This window comes from Vicugna pacos, chromosome 27, assembly GCF_048564905.1.
Source record: "Vicugna pacos chromosome 27, VicPac4, whole genome shotgun sequence".
Classification (NCBI taxonomy): domain Eukaryota; kingdom Metazoa; phylum Chordata; class Mammalia; order Artiodactyla; family Camelidae; genus Vicugna; species Vicugna pacos.
The window spans coordinates 19336932-19356460 of NC_133013.1; the positions used below are offsets into that span (position 1 = coordinate 19336932).

Genomic DNA, 19529 nt, shown 5'->3' on the forward strand with positions numbered 1-19529 from the left:
ACCATCAGGGCTCAAACATGGATCTAATCACATGCTGGCCAATATCCTCTGGTCATAAGAATTCTGAGCAAGCAGAGAATTATATGCAAAAAATAATACAAAAATTATTTGGCATGACATACTTATTTAGCGAGTATCTTTGACCCCAGGAAAATTTATAATTTAGAACAGAAATACTTAAAGAGAATTACGTTTAGTGTTAATATTTTTATGTTAAGGACTCCGTGCATATTTGGTCTTTCAAGTTTTGTAAAATTTAAGAGAATTCGGCTTATTAAAGTAATAGGTCAGGTTTGTAATTCCAATTTTAACTGTATAATAAATTGTTGTAGATTTATTATTTTATTTATTATATTATTTCATTATATTCAAATGTTGAAACATTTGAGAGAAGCTAAGCTCCAGACTTATAAAAATAATATAAGCATGTAGTGATGTTTACTGAATAATATATATTCTTAAAAAGGAAATTATTTAAATTCATAAATTAAAGTTAATGTTTTTAAGATGCCTGTTTGTTTTTTAGCCTAAATATCCAAAGGACCATAAAAGTGATTGTTAAAATATGCTAGACTTTAAATAGGATAAGATTTGTAAACTAATTCTAAAAAGTTTTAAAATTTTAGCTTTTACAAATTAAAAAAAGTTTTAATATAAGATAATTCTAAATAGACTTTTTTGCATACAAAGGCCACCTCAATGGGCATCAAGAAATTAACCTACAACCAGAGGTGTGCTGGAGCTAATTTGCTAAATTTTTAGGAATCTTGCAAGCCAGCTGATAAACAGTATTATTAAAAATTAATACAATTAAGTTTTATTAAAAACAAAGGTAATATGTATTCTAAATTCATCAGTTCTTAATTATTTTACTACATTTTACTATTATCTGTTTTCTTGAGATTATTTTAAAAATTTTATCTATAAGGTGGACGTTACAGTTGCATGCTACCACATTTCTTCCCAATTCCATATTCAGTGATATCATGGTAGTAGCTTGAAATCAGCCACGTTGGAATATTCACACCACAGAAATAGGCAAACTACAAATCAGGGCTTCATGGATTAAGACAAGCCTCAGGAAAACTGTGATCTGATACTCCAGTAAAAGAGCCACTCTCCAAAGGGGAGAAGACAAATAAAATAGTATATAACAGCTAAAAGGACTTTAGAGATCACCTAATAGTTTAGGGCAGTCCACAAAGAATATAAGGCGAGATCTGAAGACAGTTAAGTGCACAGTTTGAATAGAACAATGTTCATACACACAGTGACATGTAATAGGCAGGAAAAGTAAACTGGGACAAGACTGAAACAGTGAGAAATGGCAAACTGTAAAATGACTGGGACTTACTGCAAATGCTATTCTAAGGGGTTTGGGCTTTAACCTACGGAAACTGCAGAAGGTTTGAGGGCAGGAGAGAAGAAATTAATTTGGCAACAGTGTACTGGATGCTGTGAAGGTAGTGAAACACTTTAACTTTGAAAATTGTGAAGTAGACCAAAAAAATTACATATAATAAACAAAAGTCTTGAATAAGGTGTTAAAAATCAATTAAATCTCAAAGCTCAAAAGAATACACACTCTGATTCCATTTGTAGAAAACGCCAACTCCCCCCACCAAAAAAAGTACGCAAACCCATCTATACTGACAAAAAGCAAATTAAGTGGTTGCCAAGTGCTAGAGAGATGAACTACAGAGGTACACAAGGGATCTTGTGGGTGATACGAATGCTCTGTATCTTGATTGTAATTTGCATATATAACTGTAGAAACTTATCAAATGATACACTTTAAATGGATGGAATTTATTGTACCAAAGTATTCCTCTATGAACCTGATAAGAAAAAAAAATTACAACTCAAACAAACAAATCAGATGTTTGATGATATATATTTAAGCATAAATGGAAAAGTTACCCAAATGACAGCAATTTTAGAGGAATAAAATCAAACTTCCAGTTTCCCTCTTTTCATCTGATTTCACACAGTCACTATCAATTGTTTTCCCCAGATATTATGTGCAGGTAAAACCTTATTTCATAACTTACTCTCACCCCATCCCCATGCTATCCAATCCTTCCCATCCTCTCCTAACAACCTCTGGGAGGTTGCTCGTTTTCTTCATCTGTATAATGGGCATAACATTATCTACCTCACAGGTATATAAAGCAATTCACACATAACAAAAGCTCACAAGAGCTCTTAGTACTTTTCTACACATTCATGCTCCTTGAAGGCAGAGTCTGTCTTATTTATATCTGCATCTCTCTCATTGTACCTACCACCGGGTACAATAAATACTAGGCCCAAAATAAGAATTTCTTCAGAGAAATGTCTGTGGTACCTAGAAATTCAGATATGGATGAAAATAACACTATACAAGTGAGAACCTGAAATGTTATCATAAAGACATAAAAGTTTTGTGCAATTTGAAAAGAATGATCAATTCTGACTGAAAGAATTAGGAAACATGTCTAAGAAGAGGTGACAATGAGCTAACTAAGGTCTGAAGTGAGGTAAGAGGAGGCTGCATATCTTTTCCCCTAAATGGTAGTCATAAACAGTGCAAAATACAAGTCCAAGAGAGAAATCTTTAACAGTGACATCAGGATAATTCTTAACAGCGAGACACTGTAAAAAGGTCTGAGGCAAGCAAAACTAGGTGAGAAGACAAAACGGAGCAATTTTTTCCAATCACTAAATCATTACAACAATATTCCCAGTACCATTCGGACTACGATCTGTAAGTTCAAGACAGAGTAAGGTTTAAGGACAAAAATCAGGAGATCTAAATTTCAAGATCCCTGTGCCACTAATATTGGGGGATATACCCGAGGATTCTGAGGGCTGCCACCAATTAATGCTAAGTGGACTCAAGGGTAAGAGGAGTAACTGTTTCAACTCTGAACTCAAGAGGTGTTTCAAGAAAGTCAGTACAGCCCGCTAGGGCCCAGCTGTACTAGAAGGGTTGCAACGGGCTGAACGCAGGAAAAACGGCTTTTGTGGGGCCGACAACCGCTTCCCGAGCATCCCAGAAGCTGGAGTAGAAGTGAACTGCTAAACCTAGTGGCCGGAATCCACTGGAAGTCGCCGCGACTGGAGAAACCGTGAGTACGCTGCCTAATCAAGTCTAAAACAATAAGCAACCCCAACTCCCACTTAGAAAGCGCCCTACATTTTCCACTTGCTCCCCAGCGTCGTTGGAGGAAATGGAACGTGAGGACTAGGCTTCCCGCTCCGCCCCCAGAAGACACGATAACAGCTAGGGGCTAAAAATAGGAGGTGGATAAAGCTACCTCTGGCCACAGACTCCACAAAGAGATGAACTAATCCAGGCGCCAGACCCGCTCCGGCCCTCACACTGGGGCCCAAAGGTCCGCGGGGCACCGCAGTGGCAGCGTCGAAGGGACAAGGGGAACAGTGGGCGGCCAACCTCACCTGCCGCTTGTTCATCCGCCGCACATCATCCAAAAAATCTAGAGACAGCATGGCGGGGTCGGCGAGGAGTTATGGGCAGAAGAGACAGCGCGATGTGACCCGCGGGAGGAACGGCTGCCGCACGGGCCGAGCTCACAAGGGACAGGACCCCGCGGCGCCCGCACTTCCGCTTCCGGGGCGGAACCGGCACGGCCCCGCCCCTTCCCTGCGGAGAGCAGACAAAGGGCCTTGGGACCGTCCTAGTCCAGCCGCTTGGCCTGGCCTCGCTGTAAGAGGGCTCTTGTACCCCAAACCTTGTTTGCTGAGAACCGACCTGAGCCCACCTCCCGCGCTCAGCCCCGCGGCCCCACAAGGAGGCGGCCCCTCAGGGTAAAGTAGGAGGCCGCCCTCTACCATCCGGAAGGCGGGCCCTGGTGCACACCTGGCCAATAGGAAGCCGAGTCTCCAGGTCTGAGGGCAGAAGCGGCCCCTGAGTGGACGGCGTGTTCAAGTCCGGCCGCGGTTCTGGGTGTGGCACTGTAGGTGTCGCCCGGCCTTGCCTCCTCTGGTGGGGCGTGTCTTCTTAGCTACGGGAAATGTGGTTGAGGAGTTTCAGTAAGTGCTGTTGGGTAAGGGCGGAGGGTGTGAGAGACTTTCAAAGCACTGCCTGAACCTTTCACGAGTTTAAGAAAGTTTTGGTTGGAGAGAAAACAACCCACTAGGATTAGAAAACAACCAAACCATGCAGCAGTGTGATGAGACCACCAGTGGTGCGGTTTGTCAGGTATTCCCCTACTCCCCGAATTTGACCTCGTTAACAGGATCTGTCTCCTTAACAAAAACCTCCTGATTTTATCTCCGGTACCACAATGTGACCCTCTTATCGCTGACTTCTGTCTCTATACAGACTTACCTCCTTGACTTACCTCCCCAAAACCCCTTGTAATTTGAAAATACCGTTAAGTCAAAAATGCATTCAATACATTTAACCTACTGAGCATTATAGCTTGGTGTAGCCTACCTTAATTAAATGTGCTCGGTATTTGACCGTCCTTTAAGATTAGATTACTGCATTCTGTTGATTCTTATTTTGTGGTTGGCTTTATCCCTTTGTTAACTAAGTTTAAAAAGTTAAAGCTCTAAACTGTTTTTAGAAACAATGAACAGTACATATATGTAAATTTTAAAAAATATGTGCAGTATATTGTGTATATGTATTTACATGCAATTTATTGTATATATGCAATCAAATTGTAATAATTCTACCTAATAAAACTGAAAAATAAGTGGAAAAAAGTGCTCAGAACACTTACAAAGCGTATTTTATTTTAAAAACAGTGCTGAATAGTTCGTGTGAATTATTAACTACTGTACTGAAAGTGAAAAACAATGGTTGTGTGGGTATAGAATGGTTTTAAGTATGCTGGTTGTTTACAATCGTGATCATGTGACTGACTGGGAGCTGTGGCTTGCTGCACTGCCCAGCATCAGAAGAGAGTATCATACTGCATATCACTAGGTTGGGAAAAGAAGTACAGTTCCTACTGAATGAATATCACTTTCACATCATGGTAAAAGTCCAAAAATTCTAAGTCAAACCATTTGAAGTCAGAATGTCTACATATAAAGCCTTTGCTTTGACTGGCCAAAGCTACTAATATATACCTAGGACAAGAAAGACCAGAGCTGGTCTCTTGCTATTATTTCTATCTTTCTCAAAATATTGGTTGTCTAACGTTGAGGGGAGCTGAGTGAAGGATATAGAATTGGAACTCTGTACTATCTTTGCAATTCTTTAAATTGAAAATTATTTCCAAATAAAAATTTAAATATATTTGACAGTTTTTACAATGATAAAATAGACAGTTTTTATTATAACAAGTTTGGAGAAGGATGGAACACCACTGGTGAGTATGTAAAATGGTGCTGCCACTTTGGAAAATCGAGCAGTTCCTCAAAAGGTTAAATATGTTAACTATATTTCTATAGTTACTATCTTAACCATATTAACCAGCAATTCCACTCCAAGGTATATGCCCAAGAGAACTGAAAACATATGTCCACACAGAAATTTGTACATGAATTCATGGCAGCATAATGCATAATAACCAAAAAGTGCAAATAACCCAAATATTCATCAACTGATGAAGGGTTAAACAAAATGTGGTATATCCATACAATGGAATATTTTTGGCAACAAAAAGAAAATCTACAACACAGATGAAACTTTAAAACATTCAGTTCTTAAAACATTTCTTCTTAATGAAGACCTGTAATTGAACTAATGTATTATTTTGTAATATGTGTTATTGTTTATATGTTAAATTTGAGATTTCATTGTGTTACATTTTATTTTCAGCTCACAAAAATGGATCAATAACTCACATCAGTTAGTTGAAAGTTAATTAATTCAGGATGCTGAATACTTTTAAACACAGAAAAAAAGTTGTAAGTTAAACATTGCCCAGGATCCAGTGCATATAAATATAGGGTGATCCACAAGTGCAATGAATTATGATGAGCACCTGAAAAAGAAAAGTACTAATAAGACATACAATGAGATTCTAAGACTTATGTTTTATTAAACTGGTAGTCTATTTGCCCCTGGTTCCCAGTACATTATATATGTTTCATTACACACGTTATGAAACTTGATCAAATAGTGGCATAAAGACAATGAAGCTTTAGTGCCATTTTTCAAAAAAGCTCAGTGGCCAATCTGATAAAAAGAATTTTTCTAAAGGAAGAAAAAAACCTAGAGAACAGTGGTTCCTAATATAACATTGATAAAATTTCTCCCTAAAGATAAGAGAAGTGATCAAAACTATAAAGCTATACTTTATCCACTTTTATAGGCAAAGCAGGAGGACACATTTTTGCCGAAAAGCTTTTAAAGTCAGTCATAGTGTTAATGATAAATATGGTCAGTAAGAAAGCTAAATAAGATACTGGCAAAATTCCTTTATCAAAATATATTGTTGGGGGAAAAAAGATACTGTTGGACACTGCATAATATGAATGGCATGCAAAGTGGACAAGCACATTGTCTGGCATTGTCTAGGGCTGCTGGAGAAAGTCATCCAACCATGCTAGGCCCTGGAAACCTATCACACCACTTCCCCCTCATCTTCATTGATCTGATGAATTAGTTATCTATTTCTGTGTAACAAATTACCTCAAAACTTTGAAACTTGAAATAGCAAACATTATCTTACAGTTTCTGTGGGTCAGAAACTGGGTGGTTCAGGGTCAAGTTATCTTATAAAGTTATAAGCTGTCCAGAGGGGCTACAGTCTCATCTGAAGGCTTAACTGAGGGAGGATCTGCTTTCAAGATCACTCATGTAGTTGTTGGTAGGTCTCAGTTATTCCTGGGCTATTGGGTTGAAGGCTCAATTCCTATGTGGCTGTTGCCCATAGGTCTCCTTTAGTTTCTTGCCATGTGGGCCTCTCTTTAGAGCAGCTTACAACATGGCAGCTAACTTCTATTAGAGTGAATAATCAAAGAGAGAAAAGAATAAGCTCAAGACTAGGATGACCAACTCATCCTGATTGTCCCAGAACTATCCTGATTTTTGCACTGAGATTTCTGCATCCCAGAAAATCTCTCAGTTCCAGGTAAATCAGGATGGTTTGTTACCCTATCAAGACAAACATGGCAGTCCTAATCTCTGAAATAACATATCATTTCTTTCATAGTCCATTCATTAGAAATTAGTCCAGTGTAGACTCAAATGAGAGGAAAATTAAGTTCCACTTTTTTCAGGGAGGAATGTCAAAGGATCTGTAGACGTATTTCTAAAACCACAACATTTGGTGTCCAGTTTCAAGGGAAAAGAAGTATTACAGAGAAATTCAACGTTCTACCTTATCCCCTACCCAACTTACCTGCTTCCATAAACATCCCTTCCTCCTCATTCCTTCCTGTCAGTGAAAGAGGAATCACTCCTCCTATCTAAAGCTAATCTTTCCACCTGCCCAAACCTTATCTCTTCCACCTCAGAACTTTTCCCCCTTCCTTCTCTCTTCTCTCCCTTAATTTCTTCCCCTCAATTTTCTCTTTTCCCAGCATATGATCATGTTCAACTATTTCTTACAAAATGTTTATGCTGAGTACTTTATTGAGGTATAATTTGCATACAGTAAAAATGCATAAATGATATGTATACAGCTGGATGAATTTCAGCAAATATGCATATCCATTGAACTTTAACATCTACATCTTTCTTCAATTCACTGAAAACTGGTTCCTTCCCCCATCATGTGGCTGAAAGTCATAAAACAGCTGCTTGAAACCTCAAAGTCCGTTAGGTCTCCTTTTCCAACATTGCTTCCTATCTCTCTGGCTTGTCAGTCTCCATCAAGGACTCTTCAGCTTATTCCTTAGATGGTGGAATCCTGCACCATCTTCTCACCCTACACTGCTTCTGGGTGATCTTATCTGTTCTCATGACTTCAGTTATCTTCTATATGCACTGAACTAACTCTCCAATATCTACAGCTCTGATCACCTCCTGGGTATCAGACCTTTATATCAACTGCCTCTAGATATCTCCACCTGGATGTCCAACAGACACCTCAAGCTTACCATGTCCAAAAGTCACCTCTCCCCATCCTCACTACTCCGCATAAAATACCTGTTCTTCCTTTTATGTTGCAAATCTCCACAGAGGCACCACTCCATCACAAAAGTAAGAAATCTGATTGTGATTCTTGATTCTTCTCTCTCCCTCACCTCCCAAATCCAATTAGTCACCAAGTCTTGTTATTCTACTTTCTTTTCTCTCTTTTTTTTTAATGGAGGTACTGAGGATTGAACCCATGACCTTGTGCATGCTAAGCATGTACTCTACCACTGAGCTATACCCACCTCCCCCCATTCTACTTTCTTAATATGTCTCTTATTCATCTACTCTCTCCACTCCCACGGTCACTACCTTGGCTCATGCTACTGTCACTTATCCTGATTCTTGCAGTGAACTCCTAATCAGTCTCCCAGCCCCTGCAGTCTTCCTCCCATGTCTTGCCTCATTCCAATGTATTCTCCACACTGCAGCCAGAATACTTTAACCACACCATTAATTTGATGATATTACTTCCTTACATAAAATCTTTCAGTAGAGGCTCCTGACTTGCAGGATAAGATCAAATTCCTTAGCGTGCTACAAAGGGCACTTTGTGATCTGGCCCCTGCCTACTTCTCTGACTAGTCTCACTCTTCTCACATTTGAGAGTGTGTAGTTCTCTGAATGCTGCATACTCTCACTTTGGAGTAAGCTGCTTCCTCTGCCTGAAAAGGCCTCCACCTCACCCCAGCACTTTTTATTCCTCCTTTCCTTTCAAATTCAGCTCATTCCCACCTTCTCTGGGGAGCCTTCACAGTACTTCTCATATCTGCATATTCATCATCTAATTGTATATCTGTTTCTCTCATCAGACTCTGAGTTTTCTGAGGGCAAGGGCCTTATTACTTATCTATGTACCCCCAACATCTCACACGAAACAAACACTCAAGAAAAGTTGTCAAATGAGGGGGAAGGTATAGCTCAGTGGTAGAGTGCATGCCTAGCATGCATGAGCTCCTGGGTTCAATCCGCAGTACCACTATTAAAATAAGTGAATAAATCTAATTACCTCCTCATCTCAAAAAAAAAAAAAAAGATTGTCAAACGAATGAATGGAGGCCTTAAAGCCCAGGAGGCCCAGCCCTCCCAGAGACAGAAGGATCAAGAATGACACTCAGGATAGGATTATCCTCACTCAGATTTACGGGGATGGTGGCCCACAGAGTGTGTGTGTGTGTGTGTGTGTGTGTGTGTGTGTGTAAGGCTGAAAGTGTATTATCAAAGTAAAAAGCAGAAGATACAGCCCTAGTCCCCGAAGAGCTTTCAGCATCATTTGCAGCAGGGAAAAAAAAAAAAAAGGCATCTTTATGAAAGGAAACAAGTTCAGGTATAACTGCTAGCCTACACATGCTACAGAAACTAGAGAAGAAAAGAATCTTTCAGGCATGGCCTAAGTCAAAGGAGACTTGTGAGGGAAGCCACAGCTGGGTCAGCTTTGCATTGTAACAGAGGAATGTCAAGCACAGATTAGAAATGGGGTTAGGTGTGGGGAGATGGCTAATACCCAGACTTCATTCCTGGGAGCTTACAGTTTTGAAGAAAAGATAGGCTGAGCAAGAAATAATGGGATGAAAAGAATCCATTAGGAAGGAATGGGACATGGAGAGATTAATATAAACTGGGCAGATCTGGAACGGCTTAATGAGGTTTCCCTGCAGTGCTGGGGTGGAAACAGTGTCTCTCATGAAAATAATTCAGATATTTAGGACAGGTGATCCCAGACCAGATAAAGATGTAAAGCCTAAGGAATTAACTTTTCCAAATGTGGGGCTCTGACATGCTATTTTCTCCGCTCACTGGGCTGTCAATCTTCCCAACACGTAGTCTTTTGGACCCCATCAATCACAATGGCATGCCTGGTATTTTCCTTTATATATAGCCTGCTGGACTGCCTGAAGGAAGTACCTTATTAGAGAGTAACTCAGGCCAAATTGATTTAGAATCACGGATCAACCATTCACTAGCTGCATGATCTTGGGCCAATCAATTAACTGTTTTTTATCTTCAGTTTTCTGGTGTGTAAAATGGGAATAGAAAATCATTTTCATAATTTGAAGGTTAAACAAGATAGTACATGTTAATAAAGCTGCTAGCACAATGGATGACAAATGGTAAATGGACAATCAGTGTTAATAATTATTAAAAACAAGAAGTGGGTTCAAACTGATGTCCAAATGCTTAGGCCTAAGAAAGTCTGTCATTCTATAATTGCGCCCTGGTTAATCACTTCTGTATAAATCAAGGATGGATACCAGCAGAAGCAAAGTCAACTTCATTTTTTAAAAACTTATTCAAAAAAACTCTGATCTCACCAGTTTCTCTTTGACCTTCCCAATGAAAGAAGTGGTAAGTGGAAGGAGAAGGCCTCCCTATGATCCTGCCAGGAAAGGAAGTGGCCTGGGTATATCAGGGCAGGTCAGCACACAGGCCACATTGGAAGCCTCATCTGGAGCCACATCCCAAAAGGATCTACCTGGGTTTTCCGGGAGGGTCTATCCACAAGCCTCCCCAAGGTCAGATCAGAGGCTAAAGAAATGGGAATTTCTGCCCACCAACCCAGTGACTGTGGACATCAGAGATACAGGTTTTAAAAGATACAGTAGCTTGGGTAACATGGGGTGTCAAGAAGAAGTATCATTTCCCCCAAATCAAAGGTGTCTTCTGTGCAGAGAGATTATTAGAGTCACTCAAGTCTCCCTGGAATATTTTTGGAGAGCTGTCTTTAAAAAGTCCTGGACAGCTGCAAGGGCAGCTGGGAGAAGGAAGTATTGGCCTTCAGGGTTGGTATGTGTGTATATGTGGGGGGAGGGGGAGCATCAGTTTCCTGTTTGGCCATTCTGCTTTGGCTAAAAGAAGAAAGAGGCCTTGCTGTTTGTTTTTTAGTTCTTAGGAGAGAGCCATATTGTGAATGTGGAGCTCCTGTGGGTGAAGGGCCAAGAGTGGGGGCAACCGTAGCCTCTTCCCTCTGATTGGGGCTTATGCCTCCTCTATCACTGATGAGTTGCCTTTTGAGCTTTTACATCCTATTGCTAATGACAGGGAATTGGCTTCTCTTGGTAGCTTAAGGGATCCGGTGGGAAACTGTTGAGACAATGAATCACCACTAGAAATGTGGTTTGTGTAAATCTGGATTTGAATATAATATTCTCTTAATGTAACCACATTCAAAGATACGATCATTAGCAATCATTTATATATGCACTCAAGTGATAAAAAATATTAAACTAGGTGGGGTGGTACAGCTTAGTGGTAGAGCGCATGCTTAGCATGCATGAGGTCCTAGGTTGAATCCTCAGTACCTCCACTAAAAAAAAAAAAAGAAAAGAAAGAAAGAAAAAAACATTAACCTAAAGGCTACTATGAGCCTGTCTTTGGGGTGCTCATGCTGAAACTGCATGATTGGGCCACTGCCTTCCTCATCAGTTTGATCTCTGATTCTTTACCAACCCCTTACCTTACAATCCAGGTATATGCAAACTCTTGCAGCTGCAGGATGTGACAGAGGGTTTAATGAAACTCTAACCAAACTGCTTTATCCTTTACAAACTGTGTGACTCTAGACATGTTAATTTACCTCTTTGTACTTTAGTTTCCCTAACAGGGATTATGTTAGCTAGGGGTTTATATGAAGATAAAGTGAACTAAGAATGTAAATTAAACCACTGGCACAGTTCCTGACATTTAATAATAACAGCTATTACTATGTTATTATCATTTTCAGAATGTCCTTCCACTTCAAGATCTGAAAAATGCCTATGTCTTCTTCCAGACCCTGTTTAAGTGTCATTTGCTGTGTGAAGCCCGCTCAGATCTCCCCTGGGCATAACTTCATTATAGTTCCACTCCTGTATTTTATACATACTTTTATGTATCCTTTAGTGCATGGAACGTCAATCATGTTCAGTTTTCTGAATCAAAAATAAAATTTCAAGGCCTGACATAATCTGAAAAGAGAATAATCACCATATGAGAGAGTCTTGCTTTTAGAAAGAAGAGCTTGTTAACCCATTTGAGTCTCTCACTAGTAAACCTGAACTGAACTGGTGAAGGAATATGTCTGGGGTGGAGTACTTCCTGTGCTGGAGCTGCCTATTCCAGATTTGTCAACATCCTGCCTTCCAACTCCTGCTGTTAACGAGGCTGCCCAGAGGAAAATGCATGATACCAGCCTTACCTCCTCCCCTGGGGGCCCCAACCGCAGTGAACTTCTTTCAGTTCCACAAAGGCTTCTGGTCCTTCCCTACCTCTGCTCTTTCTGCCTCAAGCATTTTCTAGCCTTCTCTTCGCCCTTTTCTTAGCCCACACTTTAGGCAATCTTCATTCCCTCCTCCATGCCAAAGACCTTCTCTTATCTCTCCAAGAATGGGTTAAATTATTCTCCTAGATAGCCACTCAGCCTCTCATATTTCCCCTATCACAATATTTAATTTTAATTATTTGTCTGGCATTCCTGCTAAATTGTAGGTTTCACAAGCCAGGGAAGATGCCTGTAAAACTAGCCCTAGGCACAACTGATCCATGGTTGATGTTTAGTAACTTTTGTTATGAGAGAAAAAATGAACAAACAAGTGAACAAAAGGAATGAACGTTTGGTTGCACCTGTCTCCCACTCCCTCCCTGCCTTTTTAGCTTCCCAAGGGATTCTGTGCACTGTGGGGCTAAAAAACAAAAACAAACACAAATACAAAAACAGACAAACAAACAAAATAGCCATCTCTTGGGGGTAGAAAGAAAATTAACTGGGAGAGTTACACTTGAAACATTTAAAATTTCAAATTTGAAACTCTCAGAATATGAGAGTTTTTACTCACTTCCTTTACAATCCAGCCCTACTCAATTCAACATGTTCTGAAAGAAAGAAAGAAAAAAGAAAAGAAAAATATATAGACAAAACACTTGAATGTCAAAATGTGAAGGATGGTTTTCTCTAAGCCTGGGCTGTCCGACACAAAAGCCCCTGGCCACATGGGCCCCTGAGCACTTGAATTAGGGCTAGTCTGAACTGAGATGCGCTGCAAGTAAAATATACGCCCCAGATATGGAAGACTTAGTATGAAAAAGGGAAGGAAAACTACTGGTCATATTGATTACAAGTTGAAATGACAATACTTTTGATATACTGAGTTAAATAAAATACATTAAATGTAATTTCCCCTGTTTCCTTTCGCTCTTTTGAATATGGCTACTAGATTATTTAAAGTTGCATTTGTAGGCACATAGAGGTTAATGTGCAGGCTGGATCAGGTGACTATCTCTTTTCTGCTCAGATCTGCTTTTTCAGTCTTTTCTGGTCTACTAGATGCCCTTGAACCCTGGTATGTTCTCCATGGCCTTTGGTGTGACCTCTGGGGCTGGAACTTTGGTGTGGCAACAGGGTCTGCCCCCATGTCCTGATCTTGGGTCCTGTTTGCTCAGTTCTCTCACCAAAGCTCTCAGTTTCTGTTTCTGGTCATAGCCTGTGACCTGACTATTACACTATGCAGTTCCCTTTGGCCGTGGTTTGGTTTACTCGGTGTTTACTGCATGTGGGAGTTTGGCAAAAAGAAATGAGGTCTGTTCTTTAGGCAGGTATTTTGAAGTCATCTATCATAAAATATCAATAGATGAGAAATGCTCTACAAAATGCCTCAAGCTGCTAATTGTAATAAATAATTGGTCGATATGCAAAAACTCTTTCCCCCTCCATTCCCTCGAATTAAGAGAAGATTGATTCTCCCATGAAGCAACCATTTGGGTAGAAATTTGGGTGAATGAACTGGCCAGGCAAGTGTCCTGAGTCTTCAGCTGTAACTTTTTTTGTCTGTGTCCAATGAATTCTTTCCCTGCAGAAAGGTGAGTGCTGTTCTCTGCCCTGAATTTTCTTCTACATAAAGTGAGACTTTCTCAATCGTGCCAAATTAAAAAACCCATACACTTTTATTCCTCCTCAGAAGTGCCAACTTTTCTGCTTGTCTATGGTAGGGGTAGGCAAGCTCTGATGCTTTACAGCCATAGGACCTGGATTCAAATCCTGACTCTGCCACATACTAGCAGTGTGACTTGGGGCAAGAGACTTCACTTCTCTGAGCCTGTTTCCTCCTCTATAAATTGGGGAAAACCTAGTCTTATGGAAAACACCTGGCTCAGAGGAGCTGCTTATTAACCACATTATGCTTGCATCCTGCCCCTCCTGACTTTTGGGGCCTCTGTTCCTGCCAGCATGTACAAGTGCTGCCTTTACCTTATTTAAAAAAAAAATTTATATATATAGCTTTCCTGACCTTTAGAAAGAAAAATACACCTCACTGACTTAGTTACTCTCTTTGGTTAAGGTCTTACTTTGCCCTTTCACTTCACAGTCAGTGTTCTTGGTGTGCATGTGGTTTACTGTTTGCCGTTCTTTCTCTCCTTCCTTCTCTGCCATACGTCATCTGCTCTGACACTCTAGTGACCCTCAAGACACGACTTCAGAAATGACCAATCAGTTGGCAAGTCCAGCAGCTCCTATCCGTCTGCATCCTCCACAACTTCACTACCATGACATTTGGCTCTCAGCACCACTTCTTTTGATGCTTTCCTCCTCTTATAGCTCCCGGGACCACCGGAAGTTACCCAACCAGACAGTATCTGTCAGCCGAGGGAGGCTGATGTGGGGTTCTAGGAGGTGAGCGGCCCAAACGAAAAAATGCACGAGGAGTTGCCATACTGCTGGACAGACTTCAGCCGGAGACACCATGGGGTTAACAACACTTTATCGCCACAGGAAGGTGCGCCTATGATGCACCTGTCCTACTTTTATCTGTTTTCTGTCAGCACATGCGTGGTCTGAGTTTCTTTGTTCATTAGGCTTACAGAATATCTCTAGCACATGCGTACTTCTATTTTCTTTGTTCTAAATCTTATATAATTGACGCATGCGTGGAGCAATTATTTACTGCATACTACAAACATGCTCTGATCGTGGCCTTGGGTCCCACGGCCTTAACTCATCTCAACACCAGCTCACAGTATCTTTACAAATTTCCCGGCTCCTGACAGTCTTGTCTCCTTCCTCTAGTCACTGACCATCCCAACTTTAAATGGTATGTCACAATTTTTCCTCTCTCCACAAACCTCCCACCAGCCGCCACTCCTCGCCCCTCCCCCATTGGTGACATTCCTTCTTACTTGCCTGGGGTTACTTCAGAGCCAGCACCTGCAGCCACACTGGCACCACCCCTCCAGCTCACAAGCGGAAGTGGCTTCCTAGCTGTCACCAGGCCTTCTACCTTTGCCAGAGAGCCCTTGCCATCCTGTCATCTGGGTACCCTTAGAGGGAAAGAACAGATCAGCAGTGATGTTCTGCAGCCTCTCCCCCTCTGCTACATTCTCCCTGTCAGCATTGAGGATTTCTTTCAGATAAAAAAAAAAAAAATTCTTCCTTGCCCTTACTTCCCCCTCTAGTCTTCTTTCTCCTCTTCTGTTTTAGCCAAAGTTCTTGAAATCAAACCTGTGCTCTCTGCTTCCTCCTCTTGCTCTCCACTCTGGTTTCTGCCTTACAGCTCTGCTGAGGGCTCTCTGCATGCCAAGAATTCTGTTTTATGGAGATGTAGGATTCCCTTAATCATGAGGGTGGTGATAGTACTGTCTCTGTCAAACATCTGTGGAGTGCAGATGGATTCAGTAAATTAGCCAAGATTCCAAACACCTGGCAGGAGTTTGAAACCAGACAGTTGGGTTCAGAGTCTGTGCTCTTGGCCACCATGCCATACAGTATCCCACGCCTCAAACTGGACAGTGTCTGTTCTCAGCACTCAGCACAGTGCCTTGCATGTAGCAGGAGATGGATAAACATGTTTAAATGAATGAACACACCCTGCCTCTGTGGTTTATTCTTATTCTCTCACTCTTAGAATAATCAACACAAATCAAAGGGTTCCTTAAAAGTGCATGGGCTTGAGTTTATGTCTATTTTTGTGAAATAAACAGTTTTCATGGGAGTCTGTGCCCCCCTAAATTAATTACTTCTTGATTCATTCATTTTTCTGTCTTCAGTTTCATTTTCCCCAAACTCCTCCCCCTTACATCCTGTACATTGCCATTAGATGATTGGATTGTCAGTTTTTTGTTCTAATTCTGTCACTGGTAAAAACATAAGAACAAATAGCCTCCCTCCACCTGAAAAGTCTTGAATGCTTTCCTGGCTGGCTGCCTCCAAGATAAAAATTAAACACTGTGGCCCAACGGCCAAGGCTTTCGGTAATCTAGCCCCAGCACATTTCACCAGTGCTATCTCCCACTTTTCTTTCACTTGAGCCCTCTGTTCCCAAGTGAAGTCTTCTGGTAACTTCAAAATTTCTGCTGTAGCCCAGCTTTCAGCGGTTCACTCAACAATAATGTATTCCATTTGTGGTCTAAGCCAGGCACTCTGCCTGGGCCTAGGAATACAAAGATGAATACGATAGTCCTTACCCTTGAGAAATTATCAATCTAATCTGAGAGATAGTTGTGACAATAAAATCCCCAAAATATGGGGTGGCGAATTATTCATGGAAATTATTCCTGCTTGGAGGTGGGGTAAAGCCACTAGTAATGAAAACTAAGTTAAACATATTTGTATTTTTTACATGTTTCTTTTACAACAAGCATGCATTAATTTGAAGGGATTTTTTTTTAATTTTGGATTTTATTTTTGGTTTTGGGGGGTGAGATGAAGGTAATCAGGTTTGTTTGTTTGTTTGTTTATTTGTTTGTTTGATATTACTTTTTAACAGAGGTACTGGGGACTGAACCCAGGACTTCATGTATGCTAAGCACACACTCTACCACTGAGCTATAATCCTCCCCTCAAGCATGCATTAATTTTGTAAATAGGTAAATAATGTCATATTCAGTGAAGATTATGGTTAACTTTATTTTGAGCACCTGAGTTCTAAAGGAGAATCACCACATGTGTCAAAAAATTGGTAAAATTAATGAGGAAAGGACAATCATCTAAAGAGAGAATGGGAAAAAGCTTTGAAAAGATAATTCCCAGAAGATGAAATATTTATGGTCAATAAATAAATGAATATATGTTCAGCTCCATTAATCATCAAGAAGTACAAACTAGGAGAGGGTACAGCTCAAGTGGTAGGACCCATGAGGTCCTAGGTTCAATCTTAGGAGCACTTTTGCAACAGCAAAAACCTACAACAATCCAAGTGCTCATTATCAGGAAATTGGTTGCATTAGTTTGAGGTCCCCTAAAGCAGAGACAAGGACTTGGGTGCAGGTTGTTTATTGGGGAAGTGATTTCAGGCAGCAAGAGCGAAGGAAAGAGGGACAGTGAGGCAAAGTAGCAGGAAAAGCCAATGTAAGGAGTGTGATTCCAGGGAGACATCTGAGAAATATACAAGATGCCTCCTAGAATCGTCCATCTGAAGAAAGAGAGACAGGACATTTATCTCTTGGCTCACATCCCCCACTGCTTGAGGGTAAATTCTCTTTACTTTCAGTCTGTGCCTGGGAGAGGGCTGTGAAGGCTCTGCAGCATTCAAGATAGTCCTGGGGGAGGGCTTAGCTCTAGAGGTAGAGAGCATGCCTACCAAGCATGAAGTCCTGGGTTCAAATCCCAGTACCTCCATAACAAATATTTTAATTAAATAAACCTAATTGCCTCCCCCCAAAAGAAGGGGCCTAAAGCAGAACTGGAGAGGCCCAAGGCCTCTGGCAGTGGACATTGTTAGTAAATGGGAGGTCCCACAAAACTGGCCACCACACATTTGGCTGAAATCAGATGTGGGCCAAAGGGAAGAACACAGAAAGGGAAGAACACAGTGTACCAAAAGCTTCTGCTGCTGCCAGGATAAAGTAACATTAGCATATTCACATACTGAAATAGTCTATAGCAGCCACAATAAATAAACTCAACTACATGCAACAAGCCTGAGATGAGTCTTAGTAACATAACATGAAAAGTGAAAAAGAAGTCCCAGGATATTATGTAGGGAATAGTACCATTTTAATAAAGAAAACTATTAACAATACATATATATATACCCCTCACAACAATAAAAAATTAAAAAGTAAAATAAATTTTAAAAGTATGTTTTAGGAATATGTATGCATATTTTTACACACACATAAATATATACTTATAAGACATATACAAATATTTGAAAATTTTTAAAAAGTTTAGTGTACTTGATTTCTAAGAAAAGAAAAACTGCAAAGAACATATAAAGAAAAAATATAAAGAAATCTTGAAAATTAATGAGAAAAGGATAACCAATAGAAAAGTAGGCAAAAAGATACAAAAAGATATTTTGCAAGAGAAAATACATATAGCTTATAATACATATAAACACATTCAACTGCAACTTTCTTAAAATGCAACACTTTTTAACTTTAAATGTTTATAAAGCTAGGACAATTAAAATTTTTTTAAATAAAATATTTTTAGGTAAAATATTTTTAAGAGCAAGAAAATGATAAACAGATTAAGCAATGAGATGGTGATCATTTTGTAATGTGTAGAAATATTGAATCACTATGTTGTATGCCAGGAACTAACATAGTGTTACAGGTCAATTATATTAAAAACAACAACAACAACAACAAACCCCAAAGAAACAAGCAGACAAACTCACAGAAAAAGAGATCAGATGCATGGTTGCCAGAGGCATGCAGGTGGGTGGGAGAGTGGGGTGAGGGGGTCTGGGAACTGGATGAAGGTTGTCAAAAGGTACAATCTTCCAGTTATAAGATATAAGTACTAGGAATGCAATGTACAACATGAGTAATATAATGAACACTGGTGTATGTTATGAAAGTTGCTGATAGAGTAAATCCTAAGAGCTCTTATCACAAGGAAAACATTTTTTTCTTTTTCTTTTATTTTGAATCTATATGAGACGATGAATGTTCACTAAACTTACTGTGGTAATCATTTCATGATGTAATTCAAATCGTTATGCTGTACACTGTAAACTTACACAGTACTGTGTATCAATTATATCTCAACAAAACTGGAAGAAAAAAAGATTAAACACTGTATGGGGGGAATATATGTAAGCTCTCAATTCTAGTTTTTAGGGTGGATAAGTAACAAAAGAGCGTCACACATGAACCAATATATAGAGTCCCTGACCCATGGGTCATGTTTAACCCAATCCTGTACACCTGAGCTCTAGGACATAGGATTATATGGTATGGTAAATACACTGAGAAGTACCTATAACATATACTGGTAACACAAAGGCAGGAACTGGAAGATACTCCCTCACACCAGGGGAGATCTGGAAAGTTTGACCAAAGAGGTGACAGTTAATGGATTTAAAGGAATAAGGAGAGGATTGCCAAATTTGGGAGGAAGCGGGGAGGTTTTGGAGAGCATTCCAAATGGAAGGAGCAGCACAAAGGGACAGGAAGGAGAGAAAGGGCAACATGCCCAATAGACTAGAGATAATTAGTGTTGGTAGAAAAGGAGAATGAGAGAGGTACATGCAAGTGAGGGATCCAGAAGATAAGGTCCATGATAATGAGG

At 40.1% G+C, this 19529-nt stretch overlaps 1 protein-coding gene across 4 annotated transcripts in view; it reads right to left on the reverse strand.

Moving 5' to 3' along the window:
• The window catches only part of SEC11A (SEC11 homolog A, signal peptidase complex subunit), a 52990-nt gene that overhangs the window by 26922 nt on the left and 6539 nt on the right, over nt 1-19529 (reverse strand). The window contains exon 3 of one of the 4 annotated variants that reach the window (XM_072950845.1): nt 3863-4007. Coding sequence is in view for 3 of the 4 variants with exons in the window: in XM_006198419.4 (XP_006198481.1) it covers nt 3442-3492 (51 nt within the window). In the remaining variant the exon portion in view is untranslated. Of the gene's footprint in view, nt 1-3441; nt 3840-3862; nt 4008-19529 lie in introns of those variants that run through there. The other 3 variants (XM_006198419.4, XM_015252550.3, XM_072950844.1) reach the window with 3 other exon arrangements.